The following is an 18,750-nucleotide window of genomic DNA, read 5'->3' as shown; positions in this document are numbered from 1 at the left end:
CAACCCATGGATGGTACATGCGAGCTATCAAAGGTAGGACATCAAAAACCGAGATTTCTATAGACGAATAGACGTTTCAGACATAGAATAGATAAACCACCAGCAGACCCGAGATACTAGTTTGATATGAACTCGCTGAGGATGTAGAAAGCTTAGAGTGTGGTCACGATTCGTCTTTCTTCCACTATACCGCGATAAACCGTACCGCTGGGTTGATAAAGACCAAGTCAGCCGCCTGGTAACGGTAGTACGACAGGTGTCAATATATTGCATCATCTGTGCGTGCGAGTTTGTTCCATTCAGCTGTGATAACAGCTTGCTTTGTGCTCGGTCAAATCTGTCCACTGATAGGGCTAGTTTTTCCTGGAGGTTAAACATCACGTTTATGAGGGCTTTGATTTCATCGGTGTGGAATAAAGTGGGTATTGCATTCAGTGTGGATCCGGAAGCCTATATATATATGAAATTAGTTTTAGGTATCCCGGTCTTCTGCTAAGCTGAGTTTTCTTCGTACCATTTCCTTTGGGAAGAAATGAATATCGTTAATTCTAAGAGAATTTAGTCTTAGACAGCTCCCAGCCGGGATTTCTATAGCTTACAGCATGCAGGGATAGCAAGTCTCCTTCCAGATCGTTTTCATTTCATCAGACTCCACACGAGACTCGTCGATTTCCACTTGAGAGATGAACCTAGTGACCCGATCAGACAAGTATTCTAGACATTTGATACCAAAAAGCGGCCGACTATTCTTGTATGTATTATTCCAAAATGCTAGAAATTTCATCGAAGGTAGAGATATATGTAGGCAAAGATAATTACAAGCGGTGGATCCCAAAGCAAAAAGGATCAAAGTCCCAAGTGGTCGCTATGCACTGCGATAGTCCAAAAATCGCTTCTGACAGATGAACAAAGGCGTTAGTAAATCGATCAAGACATCGTAAAATTGCAGGTTGAGAAATGAAAGAAATCATCCGATTGTCTCGGTTTTAGCGGTTTGACAGTCTTGATGGACCCATTCTCTGGGAAATCGACGAGGCGAAACCGCCACTATGTGCATTATTCAACAAATGGTGCTGCATGCAGACCATGGCACGGTATTATGTATATATGTGCAAGTGCCGGAACGTGTCCGGCTGGATTCGCGTCACCGGGTTGGCAGGTGCCTCACCAGAGTCTAGCACCGGGATTTCTGCATTGTCTGCTTCTGGCTGAATCTATGACATCACCCGAGGGAAGTTCAAGGCCGCGGTTCATCGGGACTATACTTCCAGCGTCGGTGATTCTCTGCAATCCACCACTGGGAGACATGGGCGGCCTCGCTCAGCCACCTCGCGGCTTCGAGCCCGTGTCGTGTCTGCACAGCATCAAACAGAGTCACAATATCGAGGTCTTCTTCGGGATTGAATTCGAGAGGGTCGGCGACGATATTGGTGAATCGCCACGGGGCATTTGAGATGAGCGGCACGACCAGACGGTATGGTTTCGCGGCTGCTCGCATAGATACCCATGTTCCTCCGGGGTTCATCGTGGAGAAATGCCATTCTGACTTCTGATCCTGCTCGGGGATAAGTGGGCGTAGCAACGACTGGCCCTCGTATAAGGGGAGCAGGTCCTTCAATATATGTGCCGACTGTTCGTTGATATTGGAGGTTTCGATTAGAATATCGAGGATGCTAGGGAGCATCTGAGTTGAGAGAACGGCGCCGCCAATTTCGACTGGAGGTAGCTTGGGATGGGCGAATAGTAGGGGAACGTGGAAACTGCCCACGTGGGGGTCATGATTCGCCGTGATACCACCGTCATTTGGAAGAGATAAACCGCTATAATCAAGTTAATGGAAAGTTTGATGGGTTGTAAGAAATGGGCAGAACTTACTGGTCACCTGCCATGACAAGCAGGGTTTCATCGGCGACTCCAGCCTCGTCGAGAATCTCAAGGATCGTGGCCAGCCAGTCATCCTGATACTTGATGGTATTCAGGTACCGGTTCAACTTATCGTTCCATCCATGGCCATTTCCGAAGAAATCCTCGTAGTCGCCGGGCTTAAACCAAGGAGTATGGGTATTATGAGTTAGGTGGCCGATAAATAGTCGAGTGTTGTTCTTCTTGGCCTCGGCAAATGCATCCCGCATATAGTTCTTTAGCGTGTGGTCCGGATGACCATATTGCTGCTCATCTTCTGGCTCCTCCGGGATGTATATAGCACCGGCGTCATTGATGGATTCTTTTGTCGTGATATCCTTGAATCCCATAGTAGGAGTAAGGTCCTCCTGGTGGTCCCAGGTGCCATAGTGGGACTGCATCCACATAGAGTGCCATGGCCAAGAGGTCCAATCCTCAGTGTCACTGGTGATGTTTGATTGCTGGCTCAAGGCGTCAAATATGTGCGGCAGGCAAGGCTGGTAAATATCGTGGAAGTACTCAAGATTATCTTGAACAGCCATAGGGCTCACACCGCACATAGTACCTGTAATACTCTTCATGGTGTATGTGCCGGATGTGTAAGCGTTTTTCGCGCTAAGGCCGCCATAGGGCTGTGGACGATCCTTGTTCTCCTTGAACCCAGTCTCAAATCCGGTAAACCTTTCGGCGATAGGGGTGAGATTGGCGAGTTTATCCATAACCTCCTCGGGAATATTTCCGTTCCAAGAGTTTTTGATGTGCTCCATGATGTAAGAGTCGGAGCGGAAGGGAAACACGTCCTGCCGATTGCTCTCTAATTTGATGAGAATAATATGCTTGATCTTGACGTCTCCGCTGTGGAGCACGTCACGGATGGACTCCAGGATGTCGTTCTGGAGATTGGGAATGTGCAAGGGATCTTTCATCGGGTTGTAGTGTTCATACACATAGTCCTTGGGCACGGTGTTGTTCAAGTGATTTATGTGGAAGGGAGACCAATCGGGGAAGGCAGTTGCCGCATCACCCGCATGTAACCAATCGAATGTCGGGAAGGAGTCTAGAGCAGTTTTGCCATCTAGCCAACTGTAATCGCCCGGCAAAGATGCGACAGTTCGCTGAGAAGACCCAAACCTGATGCCGCCAAATGGCGCGAGAGGCAGAGATGCGGAGAGGAAACTGTAAGTCATATCGCGGGGACGAATGACACGGAGGAAAAGTAGAATTGTGCTGCACAATACGACGATAGCGGGTTTCAGCAATGCTCGACTTTTCTGTACAGGCGGCTCTCGAGGTGCATCCAGCAGCGAAACGGAGTCGCTGTTATCATCACCCACTTCATAGTCATCGATTGCAATTTGCTCATAGGTATCTGGGTGTGGCAAATTTTGCTTATTGCGGCGGAAGTAGCGGAACGTCGCGGACAACACTGCACCCCACACCCTCAGGAAAGCTGCGGTGACCCAGGATAGATATGGTGTGGCGTAGAATGCGCCGGCCAAAATCGAGGTCTCGAGAAGGATAGCGACGAACAGGGCTGACAAAACAGTCAGGGCGGAGGGCTTCTCCTCGCGGAAGTTGCTCGATATGCGCCAGTGGATCTCCGAGCCCCGGTGGATGTAAAAGGAGATGTTGGCGGAAATCATCGACGAGACAAATAGACTGAAAGATAATTAGCAAATCGCTATTTATCCGTAAATCCGATAAATGCCTACCTGAATAACGTGATAAACACGGCCGCTATATCCCTAGTCGTTCGCCATTGGTATGATCGGGCCAGGCTGCGCGCGCCCAAAATGAGCAGGATATCCAGGAAAAAGAAGGTGGGGCCCCAGGCGAGGAGGGATATGACCGTCAGGGCATTGAGATGGACGTAAATATGGAAGGCTTTGGAGAGCAAGAGGGAGATGAAAATGACCGAAAAGAAATATGCGCGGGAGGCTGCCCAGCTATAGTCAATATGGGCCTGAGGGGATCTGGCGACTTTGAGGGCGAAGATGGCTGCAGATTCAAGCTTCCCACGTAGCCGCTGGGAAAGACCCCCTTGCAGCGCCCAGGCAGGTTTCATGATATGTACAAAAAAAAACCTGGAATGTGTCAAATCATGCAAGAACGTTGCACCTTAACTGACTGAAGAGAATTTTCCCAGCCATAGATGTAATCGGAGAGGCGTAAGAGGGAGGATTGGGGAAGAATCCGATAAGGATTAGACAGAAATAAGGAGAGACCTCTGGAGCTTTCAAAAAAGAATAATCATGGAAGCAGAGGATGGTCCACAACAGTCCACAACTGGGGTCCAAAACACGCGGAAAATCCACTTTCCACACGTGCCCAGAGATGCGTTATGTGTGCAAATAATATCCCGAAGTCTTTGGGGTAAAGATCAACAATCCCTATCATCATAGGGCAGAATCATCTCGAATCTGATTATCCGCCCCCCCCGCCAAGATCCCTAAGATAGCAGGTGAGCACGCGATGGAAACATCTGGAGGGAGACTGGAACTATTCTGGGTACTAATAATAAACACACGGAAACATCCATGGAAACCTGTCAAGTAGCTCTTGATTTTGAACCGGTCTATATATGGGTATAGTACAATATACTAGCCCACGAAAAAGCCCACGAAATTGCGCAGGTAACAACTTTTCAAACTTCTCGAGGCTTTTGTGGAGATCACCTTGGCAAAGCCGCAAAAACGACGCCTAACCCGTTAGAATTCTCCCTGGGCTCCACATCTACCTCATTGCCAGGTCCACCCGTGGACGGGTGGCGGTCTCACCTAAGCAGGCACAACCTCCAGGGCTCTGGGGCGTCCAAGGGATTTGATGAGCTGTCACTTATTATTGCCCAAATGGCGGGATACTAACACAGCCAGGATTCACACGTGCGTAACCGGGCTCCCTAACATTGGATTTATTAGTAGGTCGTCGGGAAAGACTTAATAACGTCAACCTTTGACTTCCCAAGCCTTACAACTACGCCCAGTGCGTCACATGTAGATATCCTGATACTACCTACCAACTACATCGCTACTGTCCAGGTCTAATTCTATAATGGAATATTAACTACAGAGGTGTCTGCTTATCAGATGGAAGCAATAAAATCCAAAATCCAAAAAGAAATACAATATGTCAGCTTCAAAATCAACAATCAAAAATTCACCAATCGTCTCTTGTGCGGAAGCCAATCCAGAAATCCTCCATTGGCTCAGTATGACTTTGACCTAGATACGCCTCAGTTCGATGTCATATGACCAGCCGGGACAGATACAATTACACATCCTGGTTTAGAACCATGCCATTTGGCTTCGTCAGGGCCGTTACTGTCAACTTGTTTGTCTTGCCGTCCTTGATGTAAGAGCCCTTAATGTTGCCTCGAGGGCGCTCGATGCTGTGAGGGCGGGGTCCCTTAGGTCGTGGGCGGTCCTCGTCAGTGGATGCACTGCCGTTGCCGCCGCTATCCTTGGTGGAAGGGCCTGTGTTACTGCCTCGAGTGCGCCGGTTGCTTTGAGACCGAGAATTAATAGGATAAGCATTGTTGTTACCTCCCATAGGATAACCTTCCATTATCATTGACTGGGATCTTCCCGGCTGTGTAATCACGACGTGGTCCCATTCAGGTGAAGTATGCACGATGCGATTTCGTGCAGGACGAGGTGGTAAATCACAACAATTATGATAAATGGTGTTCCATGGAGCCATTTTGGCTAGATGAGAGCTGCGAAAGGTGAATGTGCTCAAATAAGTGCCCTGGCTATATAAACAGCCAATAGCAAACATCAACTGGTTGTAGTTAGGACTAATAAAGCAAATAGTATATCACTCGAGGAAGCCAGAGCCTATGGGCCATGTTGCGATACAAATAGAGAACTTTATAAGAGGCAAACATGGATAACACCAAAGTGACGTCGTATTGCAGGTAGGATCATTATACAAGGCTCAAGCAATATACAAAGCTCAAGCAGTATATTGTTGAACGTTGGAATATGAAGGGTTCTGACCATGACCGGGGCAGGAATTTGATTTATGAAAGCTTTATAGTGGCGGCGCGTGTAAATGTCGATGATAGCTAGAAGCAACTATAAACGCAGATGTAGAAATATAACACAGCTTATGAGGCAACAGGGAAATTGCCAAATTATAGGGAGCAGAACGCTCAGGCTGTTTTTATAACCAGCAGTAGGGCAAAGTCTTATAAATAGTAGAAACGTAGGGGTAGGATATAGAAGATTTCTGAAGAAATAGGAAGAGGCTCGGTGTACGTCAGCGATAGGTGATTATATTTGCATCTCTCAAAAGTGGGATTGGCCTGTCATTTATATACGAAGAAAGTCCTAAAAGGATCCGTACAAGAATACCAAAGGTGGGTGATCAAATTGGGTCGCATAAATTTATATCAAAATTGATTGAAGTCCGAACAGATTTATACCTAGGGTTATATACTACAATATGCAAGACTAATTACCAGCAAGGCGGTCCCTCGATGTAATCCAAGTCACTGTTGCCATCGATGTTGTATATCATCGACGCAGAAGATATCCGTACTGCATCGGACATCCGCCGAGAACCCCACCCCCGCCCCGCCGATCACGACGACACAACAGCCGGACTAAACTTGGGCAACGCACGTCTATCCTTATCCGTGAAGAATCAGTCAAAATGCCAGTTTATCACATAGGTGAGTTGGACGCAGCCGAGTGTCCAAAAGACATGAAACGAACCTCGATCACTAACGAAGTGCCAAGTCCTCTTCCGCCTCAAGCCCGGCGTCACTCCGGCCCAGATCGCCACCTGGAAGGAGACATGCCAGGGGATGGTGGGGAAGATTCCTGGTAAGTGAGATGCTGAAGTTCAGATCAGAACAATTTCTCATAGGAACCTCGCAATAGGACTGCTGTCGCTACAGAGCGGTCCCCCGCTGCCGATCTCGATTCCCCGTGCCCAGGGTTTTGATATGGGACTTGTTGCTGTTTTGGAGACGGCTGAGCATATCGCTACGTATGCGGTGCATCCTGCTCATTTAGAGTAAGTTTCCTTCGTCGGATCAGTGAGGACAGTGGGCTGATTTGCTGACACCTTGAAGGGTTCATAAAATGCGCGAGGAGCTCTGCGATGATACTTTGGCGTATGATCTAGAGTTCTAGGTGTCTGGTATATGAAGTGATTTAGGCAAGTCTAGTCCTAAGGTACTGCCATTATAGGAAGGGGTTTGAGAACAGTCCGTTCAAAAGTCTCATTTGTACATATCAAACCCTAGGCCCCGGGTTAATCGTAGCCACCGAGGCCTACCTAGCCAACCCGTAGATGCTCGTAATGAAATGACATAACGCCGAGAGAAGGTTCACCTCCATGAAATAATCGGAAAACAGAGGCAGGTCGGATCTCCAATCCGCAATACTTTTGGTTGAATCCCGCCGATTGACCGAATCAGAGAACAAGAATTAAAGAGAAGACATTTCAATCCGCCGAAACTGGATACCTTATTCCTTGGCGTCCACCTTCTTGGCAGGGTGATCACCACCGTTGGTGCCCTCATCCTCACGGGAGCGCTTCTGGGTGCTCTGCACGACCGGGACACCACTAGAATTAAAGTCAGCATTTATTCATTCACTGCGAACATCAGATCAGTTTGACTTACCGAGAGTCCTTCTGGGCCTCACGGGGAGCCTGGAAGCCATTCTGCTGGTCCTCGGTGCGGCGTTCGCGCCAGTCACGACCATCATTGTCGTTGCGGTCACGACCACCATCACGGCCGCCACGGCCACGGCCACCACCACGGCCACGACCGCCGCGACCACCACGACCGCCACGTCCACCACGGCTACCACCACGGCCGCCGCTGTTGCGAGCGTTGGAGGGGTAGACATTGCCGTTCTTGATCTCCTCGACCTTCTCGTCGCAGTACTCCTTCTTGCTCTTGAAGACCAGGTCATTCTCCTTCCACTGGGGCTTCTTCTCCAGAGCGAGGAATGCCTTCTGCTTCTCCTCAGACTCGAACTCAACAAAGATGCTGCCCTTGAAGGTCTTGTCGTTGTGAGTGCGGCGCAGGCGGATGGCGTTTGTAGGACCGTAGGGGGCGAAAAGAGCTTCGATGTCGAGCTGTGTAGTGGGCTCTTCCTCACCAAAGCCGAAGCCCTTGGCGTAGATGGAGCGAGCCATGGAGGCATCCTCGAAGACCTTGATGGCCTTGGCATCGTGCTCGTTCACGGACTCGGGCAGAGGGACCTTGCGCTTGACGGCGGTGTCGTTCTCAGTCAGCTCGACGTTCTCGGCGGTCTTGAGAGCCTCGACGATCGCGCTGAAGGGTTGGAAGCGGCGCATGCGCTTGAAAGAGTGAAGGAGCTCGAGGGGCACGGCGTTGTTGGCGCTGCCGCCAACCTTGGAGAGTAGGAACTTGTCCATGGGGAGGTTAGAATCGGAGAAGTAGAATTCGACCTAGGGTGTGCGCATTAGTTAAGGTCTAGTGAGGGAGCGTTTCCAATGGTCATACCTGCTTGCGGATCTGCACAGGGTCGTCGGTCACCTCCTGGGTGGAGGGATCGAACTTGGCGTTGTTCTGGCGAGGGCCACGGCCACCGCGGCCATCGCGCTGGAAGCTGCGGGTCTCGCGCTTCTCAGTCTGGGACTCTGTAGTCTTCTCCTCGGCCTTCTCAGACTTCTCTCCGAGCTTAGCAGCTTCGGCGACAATGCGGGCCTCATCGGCGTCCTGAGCGGGCTGCTCGGAGGCGCCTTCCTCCTTCAGTTCGGCGAGGACATTCTGAACATCCTTCTCAGCCTCGGTGTTGACAACGGGGGTCTTTTGTTCTTCGGCCATAGTTGCGAATTGTATGTGGAGACTATTTCAGATGTTGAAAAAAAAAATGATAAGCAGGGAGGTTCGACGCGATGGAAATGAGTCAGGGAAAGCAGAAAGTCAACACGGGATCGGAGGGGATTTATAGACAACCTGGGGACATGTGGTAACAATACCTTTATAGATTGATCAATGCGCTATTCAGAATATTATTGCGCTTGTGACAATATCGCAGCGGGGAGAATCTGGGAAATTTTTTTGAGCTCCATTGGCGCCTGAGGCATGAACTAGTCCGCGATTGGTTAGCGTGAATTCGAACTATTCCATTTTGGGCAATTCGACTTTCTGTATTCATTGTCTCCATTATCTGCATTATATTCGAAGAATTGGAATAACAATAGATGAATAGAAGTATGAATAGAAAGTTCTCAGGCGGAAGTATCAGTTTGGCCCCTAGTCCCTTCATTATGTACTCATATTTTTCGTCAACATCGTCAAAGTGCAAGGACCTCCGGCACATCGCACCTTCCCCAAGGCCGTGACCAAGTGGTTGATCAATATGCTGGCTCCATTTCCCTCCCTTCTCCCCGGGTGACCTAATTTCCTTCTCATCCTGTCACAGAGCATTCACTCTTATCAAATATCAACACATCCATGGATATCTTCAGTTGAATATTCTTTCCAAGACGATTAGTTGTAAGTATCGGTCTGTCACATCTGAGGTCCCCAATTCAATTCCGCTAACGAAACGTGATGTCAAGGCCGTTATTCTCCACTTACAATACCTTCGGACCCTTCAACCTTCACTTGAAGTGCTCTTTTCAACGTTAGAAAGCAGGTTCACATCAAAATGATACTATTACAAAGGGATTCGTCTGTTGAGGAGACCTGGCCCGCCAAAGATGTATGCTCTCCCCTATCTGGGCTTGGGATACTATCCTGACCATCCTCGACAGATAATCTACCTCTCGATCGTCGGCCCATTGATGCTTGCAGCCCTGTTCGAATGGATTCTGTGGCTCAGCGCCTTCATCTACTGCCTGATCAAGGTGTGGATGAAAGCAGACCATTGGAGTATAAGAGTTCTGGCCGTGGTGATGATCTTCTTGTTCACAGTGATACGGTAGGTTTATTGGACGCTGGGAGCTCACTGCCTAGCAGCTTCATCCAGGGACATCCACTGACGAAACATATGATAGACTGGCGTTCCTTCCAGTCATGCTCGTGACACTGCCGTTGCCGCCACAGATCACGGTTGACTTACCCCACGAGATGGTGCATGGGTTTCAAGTGTTTGCATTCTGGGCCTTTTCTGTTCTTCTGATCGGCCCATGGCTATTCTGTGTTTACGGTCTCACCACCAATTCACTGGGGAGGAAAAAGAGGATCAAACGAGTGCTTGATGATAGGACGGCCCCGAAGACTGTGGTTGTCATGCCAGTATACAAGGAGGACCCAAGTGTCTTGATCAAAGCCATCAACTCCGTGGTTGACTGCGACTACCCTGCAAATTGCATCCATGTATTTCTTTCATATGATGGTGGCAAGGTGGACGAGCCGTATCTCCGCGTCCTCGACCATCTCGGTATTCCGATCACGCTTGAGAGCTATCCTCAGAGCATTGACTGTGTTTATAAGGGTGCACGGATCACGGTATCTCGCTTCAAACATGGCGGTAAACGACACTGCCAAAAGCATACTTTCAAGCTTATCGACAAGGTTTATGCTGAGTACCTGAAGAGACATGACAATCTGTTCGTTCTTTTCATCGATTCCGACTGCATTCTTGACCGAGTCTGCTTGCAGAACTTCATGTACGACATGGAACTTAAGCCAGGCAGCAAGCGGAATATGCTTGCAATGACGGGCATCATTACGTCGACGACGGAGAAAAACAGCTTGCTGACGATTCTTCAAGACATGGAATATGTCCATGGTCAGCTTTTTGAACGATCTGTTGAGTCTGGCTGTGGTGCAGTGACTTGCCTCCCTGGAGCTTTGACTATTTTACGCTTCTCCGCTTTCCGCAAGATGGCCAAGTATTACTTTTCGGACAAGGCCGAGCAATGCGACGATCTCTTCGACTACGGAAAATGTCATCTTGGGGAAGACCGATGGCTCACTCACCTGTTCATGATTGGCGCCACGGAGCGGTATCAAATCCAACTATGTATGAGCGCCTTCTGCAAGACCGAAGCGGTCCAGACCTTTAGTACTCTCTTGAAGCAACGCCGACGATGGTTTTTAGGTTTCATCACCAACGAGGTTTGCATGATCACTGATGTCCGGCTCTGGGTGCGCTATCCCCTTCTGTGTCTGGTGCGATTCATGCAAAACACGATCCGAACAACCGCACTGCTCTTTTTCATCATGATCATCGCACTGATTACAACCTCAAAGAAGGTTAAGGATCTTCCTGTGGGATTCATGGGGGTCTCCTTGGGGTTAAATTATTTACTCATGCTATACTTTGGCCTGCGTCTCGGACGGTATAAAGCCTGGCTTTATCCCATCATGTTCATTGTGAATCCCTTCTTCAATTGGATTTATATGGTCTATGGTATTTTCACAGCCGGTCAGCGAACTTGGGGCGGACCACGGGCGGATGCTGCCACTGCTGATGATCATACCACACCAGGAGAAGCGGTTGAACGGGCAAAAGAGCAGGGCGATGAGTTTAATGTGAACGTCGATACATTCCGCAACAGCCTTGTGCGCCGGAGATCCGTCCCCATCCGCCCATCGGAGAATGTGGAAGGTCGATTTGCACCTGCCAAGCAGCTGCTTGATGGGTTTTATGTCAACACTGCCGGCCCTGGGCCCGCACTTGCACGGATGGTCAACGCGATGGAAAATCCCGAAAATTCCCAGTACCAGTTACCTCCTCACTTGCGCCAATCGACTGACTCTGTGTTCAGTACATCATCGGATTGCGGCTCTAGCTCGATTGCCACGCCACAGAACGTGGAAACCCTCCTGATGGGCGAGGAAGACCAAAAGAAGCTCTATTATGCCCGCCAAGGCCGGGCATCAACGGCGTCGGTGAGCGTCGCTGGTCACAATTCGGAGAACCGCTTTGATGATGGAGTCACTCTTCAGCCTATGGTTTCTGCATCCGAGCACGATGGCTTGGGACTCACCCACCCACCAGGGGCATACCACACTGGGCGCTCTGAAAATATGCCTCCGGACTACACAGAGCCAGAACGAATGGTGCCCAGCTACTTGGCGCCGAGATGCTTTCAAACCCCGTGACCCACCTCATGATATTATTGTCTAACAGGAACATATGTACCACGAGCATGACGTCAGTTTTCATCCTTTTCCTCTTTTTCCCCTTTTTTCGCACTTTTTTTCGTTTTTGTTTTTTTCAGTGCGACTCCTTCGCCGCAGCATGGCTATTTTGGTCATCCTATTCTTATGTTTTTCAGCCTGGCGGTTTTGTTTTGTCTCGCTTCTATAGGTTTTAGAATCCAAAACAACATTCAAGCCCAAGAACATATGATGTAGCCAATGATCCACCGTAGATTCCTCATAGGGCGGTGATCAAATTTTTTTTCTGCCAGGCAACAGTGGGCGGTGAAGGTGGGTAGTCCAGCAGCCACCAGAAGATTCGATGAGGTACCAGCATGGTCCGGATGCTAAGAAAGGTATATAGACCAGTCGGAGAGAGGGAAATGAATGAAAGAAAGCACACTCTGACACATTTTACGTTATCCATTTATACCCCAAATTTGAAATCCTTTAGTTCGGCGCCTAAAGATCAGCCAGACCGCTTGACACTTGGTTCATCGCCCCTCCAATAATAGTGGAGTGGCGTGCAAATTCTCCCCTCCGACTTCTCTCACTTTTCTTCCTTTGAATCTTCCATCTCCCTCTACCCCCCCTACCTCCCATATCCCCCTACTTTCTTCCATAATGAGTGTCGTCGGCATAGATTTGGGTGCGCAAAGCACCAAGATTGGTGTTGCCCGCAACAAGGGCATTGACATTGTGCGTGTTACCCCACGGTCTTGATCCAGACTTGCGGTCTTCTTTCGGGATCAATCATGACCTCACAAATTTGAGCAATTGCGCTAACTACTTGTTGTTGACATTATAGATTGCCAATGAGGTTTCTAATCGTCAGACCCCGTACGTCCCCCAAACCCCCGCTGTCCACCAGATAATCGAATACTGATTTATATTCTTCTAGCTCCGTCGTTGGATTCACACCTCGCAGCCGAAACCTCGGTGAGGCCGCCAAAGGTGCGGAGATCTCGAACTTGAAGAACACTGTCGGCTCCCTTAAGCGCCTGATCGGCCGTTCTTTCAACGACCCCGATGTCGCCATCGAGCAGGAATACAACACATGCACCCTGGTCGACGTCAATGGCCAGGCTGGTGTCGAGGTCAACTACCTCGGCAAGAAGGAAAAGTTCACAGCGACTCAGTTGGTCGCTTCCTACCTTTCCAAGATCAAGGACATCACCGCCAAGGAACTGCGCGCTCCCGTCTCCGACGTTACTGTCAGCGTTCCTGCTTGGTTCACTGATGTGCAGCGCCGTGCTATGATTGATGCTGGTGATATTGCCGGTCTCAACATCCTGCGTCTCATCAACGACACCACCGCTACCGCTCTCGGTTGGGGTATCACCAAGCTGGATCTCCCCGGCCCCGAGGAGAAGCCCCGCCGTGTGATGTTCATCGACATTGGTTACTCCGACTACACTGCCTCCATTGTTGAGTTCCGCAAGGGTGAACTCAACGTTAAGGCTACCGCCTACGACCGTCACTTCGGTGGCCGTAACTTCGACAAGGCTGTGACTGAGCACCTCGCCGTCGAGTTTAAGGAGAAGTTCAAGGTTGACATCCACACTAACGGCAAGGCCTGGACCCGTACCCTGGTCGCCGCCGAGAAGCTCAAGAAGGTCTTGTCCGCTAACGCCCAGGCACCTCTGAGCGTTGAGTCCCTTATGGATGACACTGACGTCCGCGCTATGATGAAGCGTGAGGAGCTTGAGCTCATGGTCAAGCCTCTCCTTGACCGCCTGACTGTTCCTCTGGAGCAGGCACTCTCCGAGGCCAAGCTTCAGATTGAGGACATTGACCAGATCGAGATGGTTGGTGGCTGCACCCGTGTCCCCTCTATCAAGGACACCATCAGCAAGTTCTTCGGCAAGGGTCTGTCTTTCACCCTGAACCAGGATGAGGCCATTGCCCGCGGTTGTGCTTTCAGCTGTGCTACTCTCTCCCCCGTTTTCCGTGTCCGTGACTTCGCCGTTCACGACATTGTCAACTACCCCATCGACTTCACCTGGGAGCAGTCCCCCGAGATCCCCGATGAGGACACCAGCCTCACCGTCTTCAGCCGTGGCAATGTCATGCCTTCCACCAAGATCCTCACTTTCTACCGCAAGCAGCCCTTCGATCTCGAGGCCCGCTACTCCGACGTCGCCGCTATGCCCGGCAAGGTCAACCCCTGGATTGGCCGCTTCTCCGTCAAGGGCGTCCACGCTGATGCCAACAACGACTTCATGATTTGCAAGCTCAAGGCCCGTCTCAACCTGCACGGTATTCTCAACGTCGAGTCTGGATACTACGTCGAGGATATGGAGGTCGAGGAGCCCGTCGAGGAGGAGAAGAAGGAGGGTGACATGGACACCGACTCCAAGGAGGAGCAGCCCAAGAAGACCCGCAAGGTTAAGAAGCAGGTTCGCAAGGGTGATCTCCCCATTACCTCCGCCACCGGCGGCTTCGACCAGGCCACCAAGGAGGCCTGGACCGAGCGCGAGAACGCCATGTACATGGAGGATAAGCTTGTCGCCGAGACCGACGAGAAGAAGAACGAGCTCGAGGCCTCCATCTACGAGCTCCGTGACAAGATCGACGGCGTCTACGCCGAGTTCGCCAGCGAGGAGGAGAAGGAGAAGTTGAAGGCCAAGCTCATGGACACCGAGGTGAGTTCGAACCAGCATCTGTCAATAATTATTCTGATCAACCATACTAATGCATCATCTCAGGACTGGCTCTACGAGGATGGTGAGGACGCCACCAAGTCCGTCTACGTCGCCAAGATGGATGACATCCGCTTCATCTCCGGCCCCATCATCCAGCGCTACAAGGAGAAGGTCGAGGCCGAGCGTGATGCCGTCCGCAAGGCCGAGGAGGAGGCCGCCGCTAAGCGCCGCGCCGAGATCGAGGCCAAGAAGGCTGAAGAGAACGCCAAGAAGAGCACCGAGGGTGACGCCGAGATGAAGGATGCCCCCGCCGAAGGCGAGGCCCAGGACGAGACTGAGGAGAAGCAGTAGATGCATTCCCACGATAATGGAATGATTTACTGATGTGTTTTCTATTTGTTTTCGGGTTGGGTATGAAAAACCCGATCCCAAAACTGCGCTTTACTCTGATTCATTACCAAAATTTGGATCAGGGTAAATCGCCGCGTTATGACGAAAAGGACCTTTTTAAGAGATGTTTCATGGAGCTAGAGATCTCGACCGGCTTTTAATCGTTGGCCACTTTTTTTTTCTTGTTCTAATGGCAAACGGTTATGATGTAGATCGTTCCTGTTCCCTTGGATGTTTATGAATAGATGAAAATATACTCAATGCCTTTGTCTTCAAATTTTGGGACCCTATAGAATAAGTATCGGCATGTAAGTATCGGCATGTCTCATTGTGGCACGTTATCCCTATCGCACCTTCGCATGTTGGATTCAACGTCGAAATGCAGTCTTGGCATCGCTGCCAATTATCAACCTCGCTTTCTCCCTAACCTCCTTTCTAGGCTATTGGGAGTGAACATATTGCCGCTACTTTTGGTGAGACTATGAAAGTTCACATGGACGAAGCCTTGAGAATATTGATCAATGGAAGAACTAGGCAAAGTAAAGATCTGAAACTTGAGTCCCAACCACCCATCGAAATGTATGTTGGCATTTCCTGGTGATCAATGTCTGTCTGCCATAACAAGGGTTGATATTTCAAAAACAGCGATTCCGAGATACGATGAAGCAGTGAACTCGTGAAGGCAACAACCTGACTTTGGTGAGCAGCAGTTTGGACGGCGGCCCAGGACAAGTAACCCCTACCTATTCAAGGGCTTTGACGGTCAAGCATGCTTTGAAATCGTCTGTGCGACTTCAAGTACCAACCCTCGTGTTCCGACTCCTTAAAAACATCCAAGCCAGTCTTAGACTCCAGATATTCCGGCCACTCCTTGGGGAACCAGCCACGAAGTTCCATCGTACTCAAGTCCTGGAATCTCCCAAGCGCTCGCACGAATTCAACATCCAACGCTGCTCCCCACTGGTTGGCACTGGGCTCAACGACAAGGAACACGTCAAGTGCCTGGAGACCGACAGCTTCTGTGGATAGTTTATTCAACAATGCAGGCCATTCTAGGTGATAGGCCGGCCGAACGTAGAGATCAATCTGGCCTAGGCTTTGCATTAGGGATGGGTTGAGGTTTCAAGCCATTGTAAACCAATCACAGGGTCCTCGATTTGGAATATATTCCTAGAATAAAACCCGGGCGAGGTTTGATGGTGGGTACGTTGAGGATCTGTAATGTGAATCGGTGAGGCTTGCAACATGTCAATGGGCATGATAGGCATGATGGAGTTTCTTTTAGGTGATGGAAGCACACAAGTGGGATGTAGGATTTGAGAAAGTGAGATGGAGAAAAAGGATAAACTTGGATTTTAAACAAAATATAAGATCAGATAACTTTTTTATACGAAGTGTATGTGACTATCAAACCCTTGGTCCCTATTTGAGGCTTTATCGTTACGGCAGTTCTACTGACACTATGGGGAAACTTAATTATCATAGCAGGTATAGCAATCATATAAAGCATGGCAATTATCATTTGGGAGGAGACAAGGCAAAGACCAAGACCCACCTGGTGCTTGTTGTGAAGTGGTAGAGGCTGCCCTATCACGGGTCCATGCTCCTAAAGGACGGCTTCCCGCAGATACTATGGAGATAATGACGATATTTCACAATTAAGAAACAAACCCCTTATTATGGTGCGCATCAAAGACCAGAAGCAAAGCTCACAATCCCAACTTTGAAAAGAATAGTGTGTTGGTGGGTTAAAGACCTCGCGTTTGAGTGTTACGTGTTGACCATTCTAGATGCCTCGCGTGACTATTATCTCACCAAACTTGCCTTACTCCTTCTCCTCCCTCTGTTTAACCCAATTCTCTCTCTCTCATCCTTCTCTCTCTAACATCCTTCTCTCTCTTTCTCCCTTTTTCTCCACGCTCTTTGACCAGCCATATCTTCTTACATGGTACCAGACTTCCAAGTTTCAATCTATCTCTCAACATGGCGCAAGGTCGAGACAAGCGAATGATCCTCCAACTCCTGCTCGAGGATCTAGATGATCTTGAGAACAGGCAGAAAGGAAAACAGGCCGCAGGAAAGGAAACAGATCTTGAAATTGCCATCGCGTGCTTGAGGGAGAATATTCGGATCACACAAATTTCCATCGACGACGAGATATTGGCGCTTAGCACGAGTACCGCAATTGCCACCGACCAAAAGATTCTGACATCTCTTCAACACGAGGAAAGAGTTGCTAATCAGGACCGCCAATTCGCTCTCGCTCTGAGCAATGGAACCTTGACCTCTAATAACATTTCAAATTCCTCGCTCGTAACCGGGACCACATCTGAAGATGACGATGACGACGCCGTTTCCATTGTTATGGGGGATCTCATGGGTCGAATGACTATGAGCGACAAAGCATCTAATAACGGGGAAGGCTCCTCGCGGATACACCCATCCCGGACAAGCAGCCTTATGAGAGAATGTGCGTCCTGCTTCACAAAGGTCAATTTCATTATGTTTAAGGGCTCGTGTGGCCACGAGTTTTGTCGCGACTGCACGAGACAGATGTTCCTCGGTGCCATCAAAGATGAAGAGTTGTACCCGCCGCGTTGTTGTGGGAATGTCATTCCGCCTGGAGTTGCGTTGAGAATCCTCAACTACGACGAACTCCGGAATTTCAGCGAAAGGGCCCTTGAATGGACGGCGAAGGATCGTCTCTACTGCGCCGATCCGACATGTTCGAAATTTATCCCTCCATTCGCTATCCAAAACGAGCACGGCACCTGCGTCGAATGTCATCAGCAAACACATGTACCATGCCGCTCCCTCGCCCACCCTCGTGTCGATTGCCCAATGGACGAACCTCTTCATGCTATTCTAGAAATGGCGGATACCGAGAAATGGAAGCGATGCTTCAACTGTCGAACTATGGTAGAGCTTCACCACGGCTGCAACCATATGACCTGTCGGTAAGCGATGTCTCTTACAACCAACATATTATAGCACATGAAAAGAAGCTAATGATTGGTAGTTGTGGACGCGAATTTTGCTATGTGTGTGGCCTGGTTTGGAAATCATGCGAGTGTCCACTTTGGCACGAGCACAGGCTTGAGGAAATGGCAATTCAAGCGGTGGATGAGGAGGTCCCGGCCAACGCCAATATTCATGTTCGACAGAACGCTTTTGACCGGATAGTCGAGGACCTGCGGCACCACGAGAACAACGGCTGCGAACACCACAGGAACTCGCAATGGGTTTGGCGTAACACTGGAAGTTTGCAGTGTGAGGTGAGAAATCATTACCTGCCTGAATACATCTTCATGTGCACAAGTTGCCGAATGCGAGCCTGCAATCGTTGCCGAAGACACAGATTGCGGTAGTTCTCTGCCATTGCTTCTTGCTTTGCAGGCCTGTTGGCCTGTAGGAAGAAGCTGAGAAGACAACCGAAGGGGGTTTGCTGTGGCTTTTGGTGAAAGAGTTTCCGGTTCATTCATTCATACGAAGTATGCGTGGTGATAGTGGAAGGAAGGGCGTCATTTTCAACTGTTGGTTTGTCGGATTTCTTCTTGGGCCTTAGGGCTCCTCGAGCTAACCCGCATCTGATTCTTGTTACTTTGAGCGAACATGTTCCGCTCGCAGTTTGGGTGCAATTATTTTCTGGACTCCAAAAATCCTTTTTTTGCCTCATTCGATCAGCGGAGGTAATATTCATGTAAAGGTTTTGCCTTTAGAGCTCCCTGG

At 49.6% G+C, this 18,750-nt stretch overlaps 10 protein-coding genes across 10 annotated transcripts; 4 read left to right on the top strand and 6 right to left on the bottom strand.

The window, feature by feature from the left end:
* Positions 1–1,237: 1,237 nt before the first annotated feature.
* On the bottom strand, positions 1,238–3,967 carry N7471_003212 (uncharacterized protein; the record flags this gene model as incomplete). Its single annotated transcript, XM_057275932.1, has 3 exons — positions 1,238–1,820; positions 1,876–3,561; positions 3,615–3,967. The coding sequence occupies 3 exons, from the start codon at positions 3,965–3,967 to the stop codon at positions 1,238–1,240; spliced, it is 2,622 nt and encodes an 873-aa protein (XP_057140570.1).
* Positions 3,968–5,172: 1,205 nt separating this feature from the next.
* N7471_003211 (uncharacterized protein) lies at positions 5,173–5,601 on the bottom strand (the record flags this gene model as incomplete). The annotated part of the gene is made up of 1 exon (XM_057275931.1): positions 5,173–5,601. The coding sequence occupies one exon, from the start codon at positions 5,599–5,601 to the stop codon at positions 5,173–5,175; it is 429 nt and encodes a 142-aa protein (XP_057140569.1).
* A 957-nt stretch (positions 5,602–6,558) lies between these two features.
* On the top strand, positions 6,559–7,043 carry N7471_003210 (Dabb family protein; the record flags this gene model as incomplete). The annotated part of the gene is made up of 4 exons (XM_057275930.1): positions 6,559–6,577; positions 6,645–6,731; positions 6,789–6,924; positions 6,983–7,043. 4 exons carry the CDS (start codon positions 6,559–6,561, stop codon positions 7,041–7,043), a joined length of 303 nt encoding a protein of 100 aa, XP_057140568.1.
* A 336-nt stretch (positions 7,044–7,379) lies between these two features.
* On the bottom strand, positions 7,380–8,713 carry N7471_003209 (tRNA maturation protein LHP1; the record flags this gene model as incomplete). Its single annotated transcript, XM_057275929.1, has 3 exons — positions 7,380–7,479; positions 7,538–8,334; positions 8,390–8,713. The coding sequence occupies 3 exons, from the start codon at positions 8,711–8,713 to the stop codon at positions 7,380–7,382; spliced, it is 1,221 nt and encodes a 406-aa protein (XP_057140567.1).
* An 829-nt stretch (positions 8,714–9,542) lies between these two features.
* On the top strand, positions 9,543–11,947 carry chsD (chitin synthase D; the record flags this gene model as incomplete). Its single annotated transcript, XM_057275928.1, has 3 exons — positions 9,543–9,596; positions 9,649–9,815; positions 9,892–11,947. The coding sequence occupies 3 exons, from the start codon at positions 9,543–9,545 to the stop codon at positions 11,945–11,947; spliced, it is 2,277 nt and encodes a 758-aa protein (XP_057140566.1).
* Positions 11,948–12,000: 53 nt separating this feature from the next.
* Positions 12,001–12,413, bottom strand: N7471_003207 (uncharacterized protein; the record flags this gene model as incomplete). Its single annotated transcript, XM_057275927.1, has 3 exons — positions 12,001–12,040; positions 12,215–12,333; positions 12,390–12,413. The coding sequence occupies 3 exons, from the start codon at positions 12,411–12,413 to the stop codon at positions 12,001–12,003; spliced, it is 183 nt and encodes a 60-aa protein (XP_057140565.1).
* Positions 12,414–12,610: 197 nt separating this feature from the next.
* On the top strand, positions 12,611–14,982 carry hsp88 (Hsp70 chaperone Hsp88; the record flags this gene model as incomplete). The annotated part of the gene is made up of 4 exons (XM_057275926.1): positions 12,611–12,685; positions 12,795–12,826; positions 12,888–14,631; positions 14,695–14,982. 4 exons carry the CDS (start codon positions 12,611–12,613, stop codon positions 14,980–14,982), a joined length of 2,139 nt encoding a protein of 712 aa, XP_057140564.1.
* Positions 14,983–15,768: 786 nt separating this feature from the next.
* On the bottom strand, positions 15,769–16,125 carry N7471_003205 (uncharacterized protein; the record flags this gene model as incomplete). Its single annotated transcript, XM_057275925.1, has 1 exon — positions 15,769–16,125. The coding sequence occupies one exon, from the start codon at positions 16,123–16,125 to the stop codon at positions 15,769–15,771; it is 357 nt and encodes a 118-aa protein (XP_057140563.1).
* An 879-nt stretch (positions 16,126–17,004) lies between these two features.
* Positions 17,005–17,982, top strand: N7471_003204 (uncharacterized protein; the record flags this gene model as incomplete). Its single annotated transcript, XM_057275924.1, has 1 exon — positions 17,005–17,982. The coding sequence occupies one exon, from the start codon at positions 17,005–17,007 to the stop codon at positions 17,980–17,982; it is 978 nt and encodes a 325-aa protein (XP_057140562.1).
* Positions 17,983–18,083: 101 nt separating this feature from the next.
* N7471_003203 (uncharacterized protein) lies at positions 18,084–18,308 on the bottom strand (the record flags this gene model as incomplete). The annotated part of the gene is made up of 1 exon (XM_057275923.1): positions 18,084–18,308. The coding sequence occupies one exon, from the start codon at positions 18,306–18,308 to the stop codon at positions 18,084–18,086; it is 225 nt and encodes a 74-aa protein (XP_057140561.1).
* Positions 18,309–18,750: the final 442 nt, after the last annotated feature.

The sequence above is a fragment of the Penicillium samsonianum genome, assembly GCF_028829775.1.
Source record: "Penicillium samsonianum strain IBT 33392 chromosome Unknown utg000002l_segment0_segment0, whole genome shotgun sequence".
Classification (NCBI taxonomy): Eukaryota; Fungi; Ascomycota; class Eurotiomycetes; order Eurotiales; family Aspergillaceae; genus Penicillium; species Penicillium samsonianum.
The sequence above is the reverse complement of the archived record's forward strand: the minus strand, read 5'-3'. Positions and strand labels throughout refer to the sequence as shown.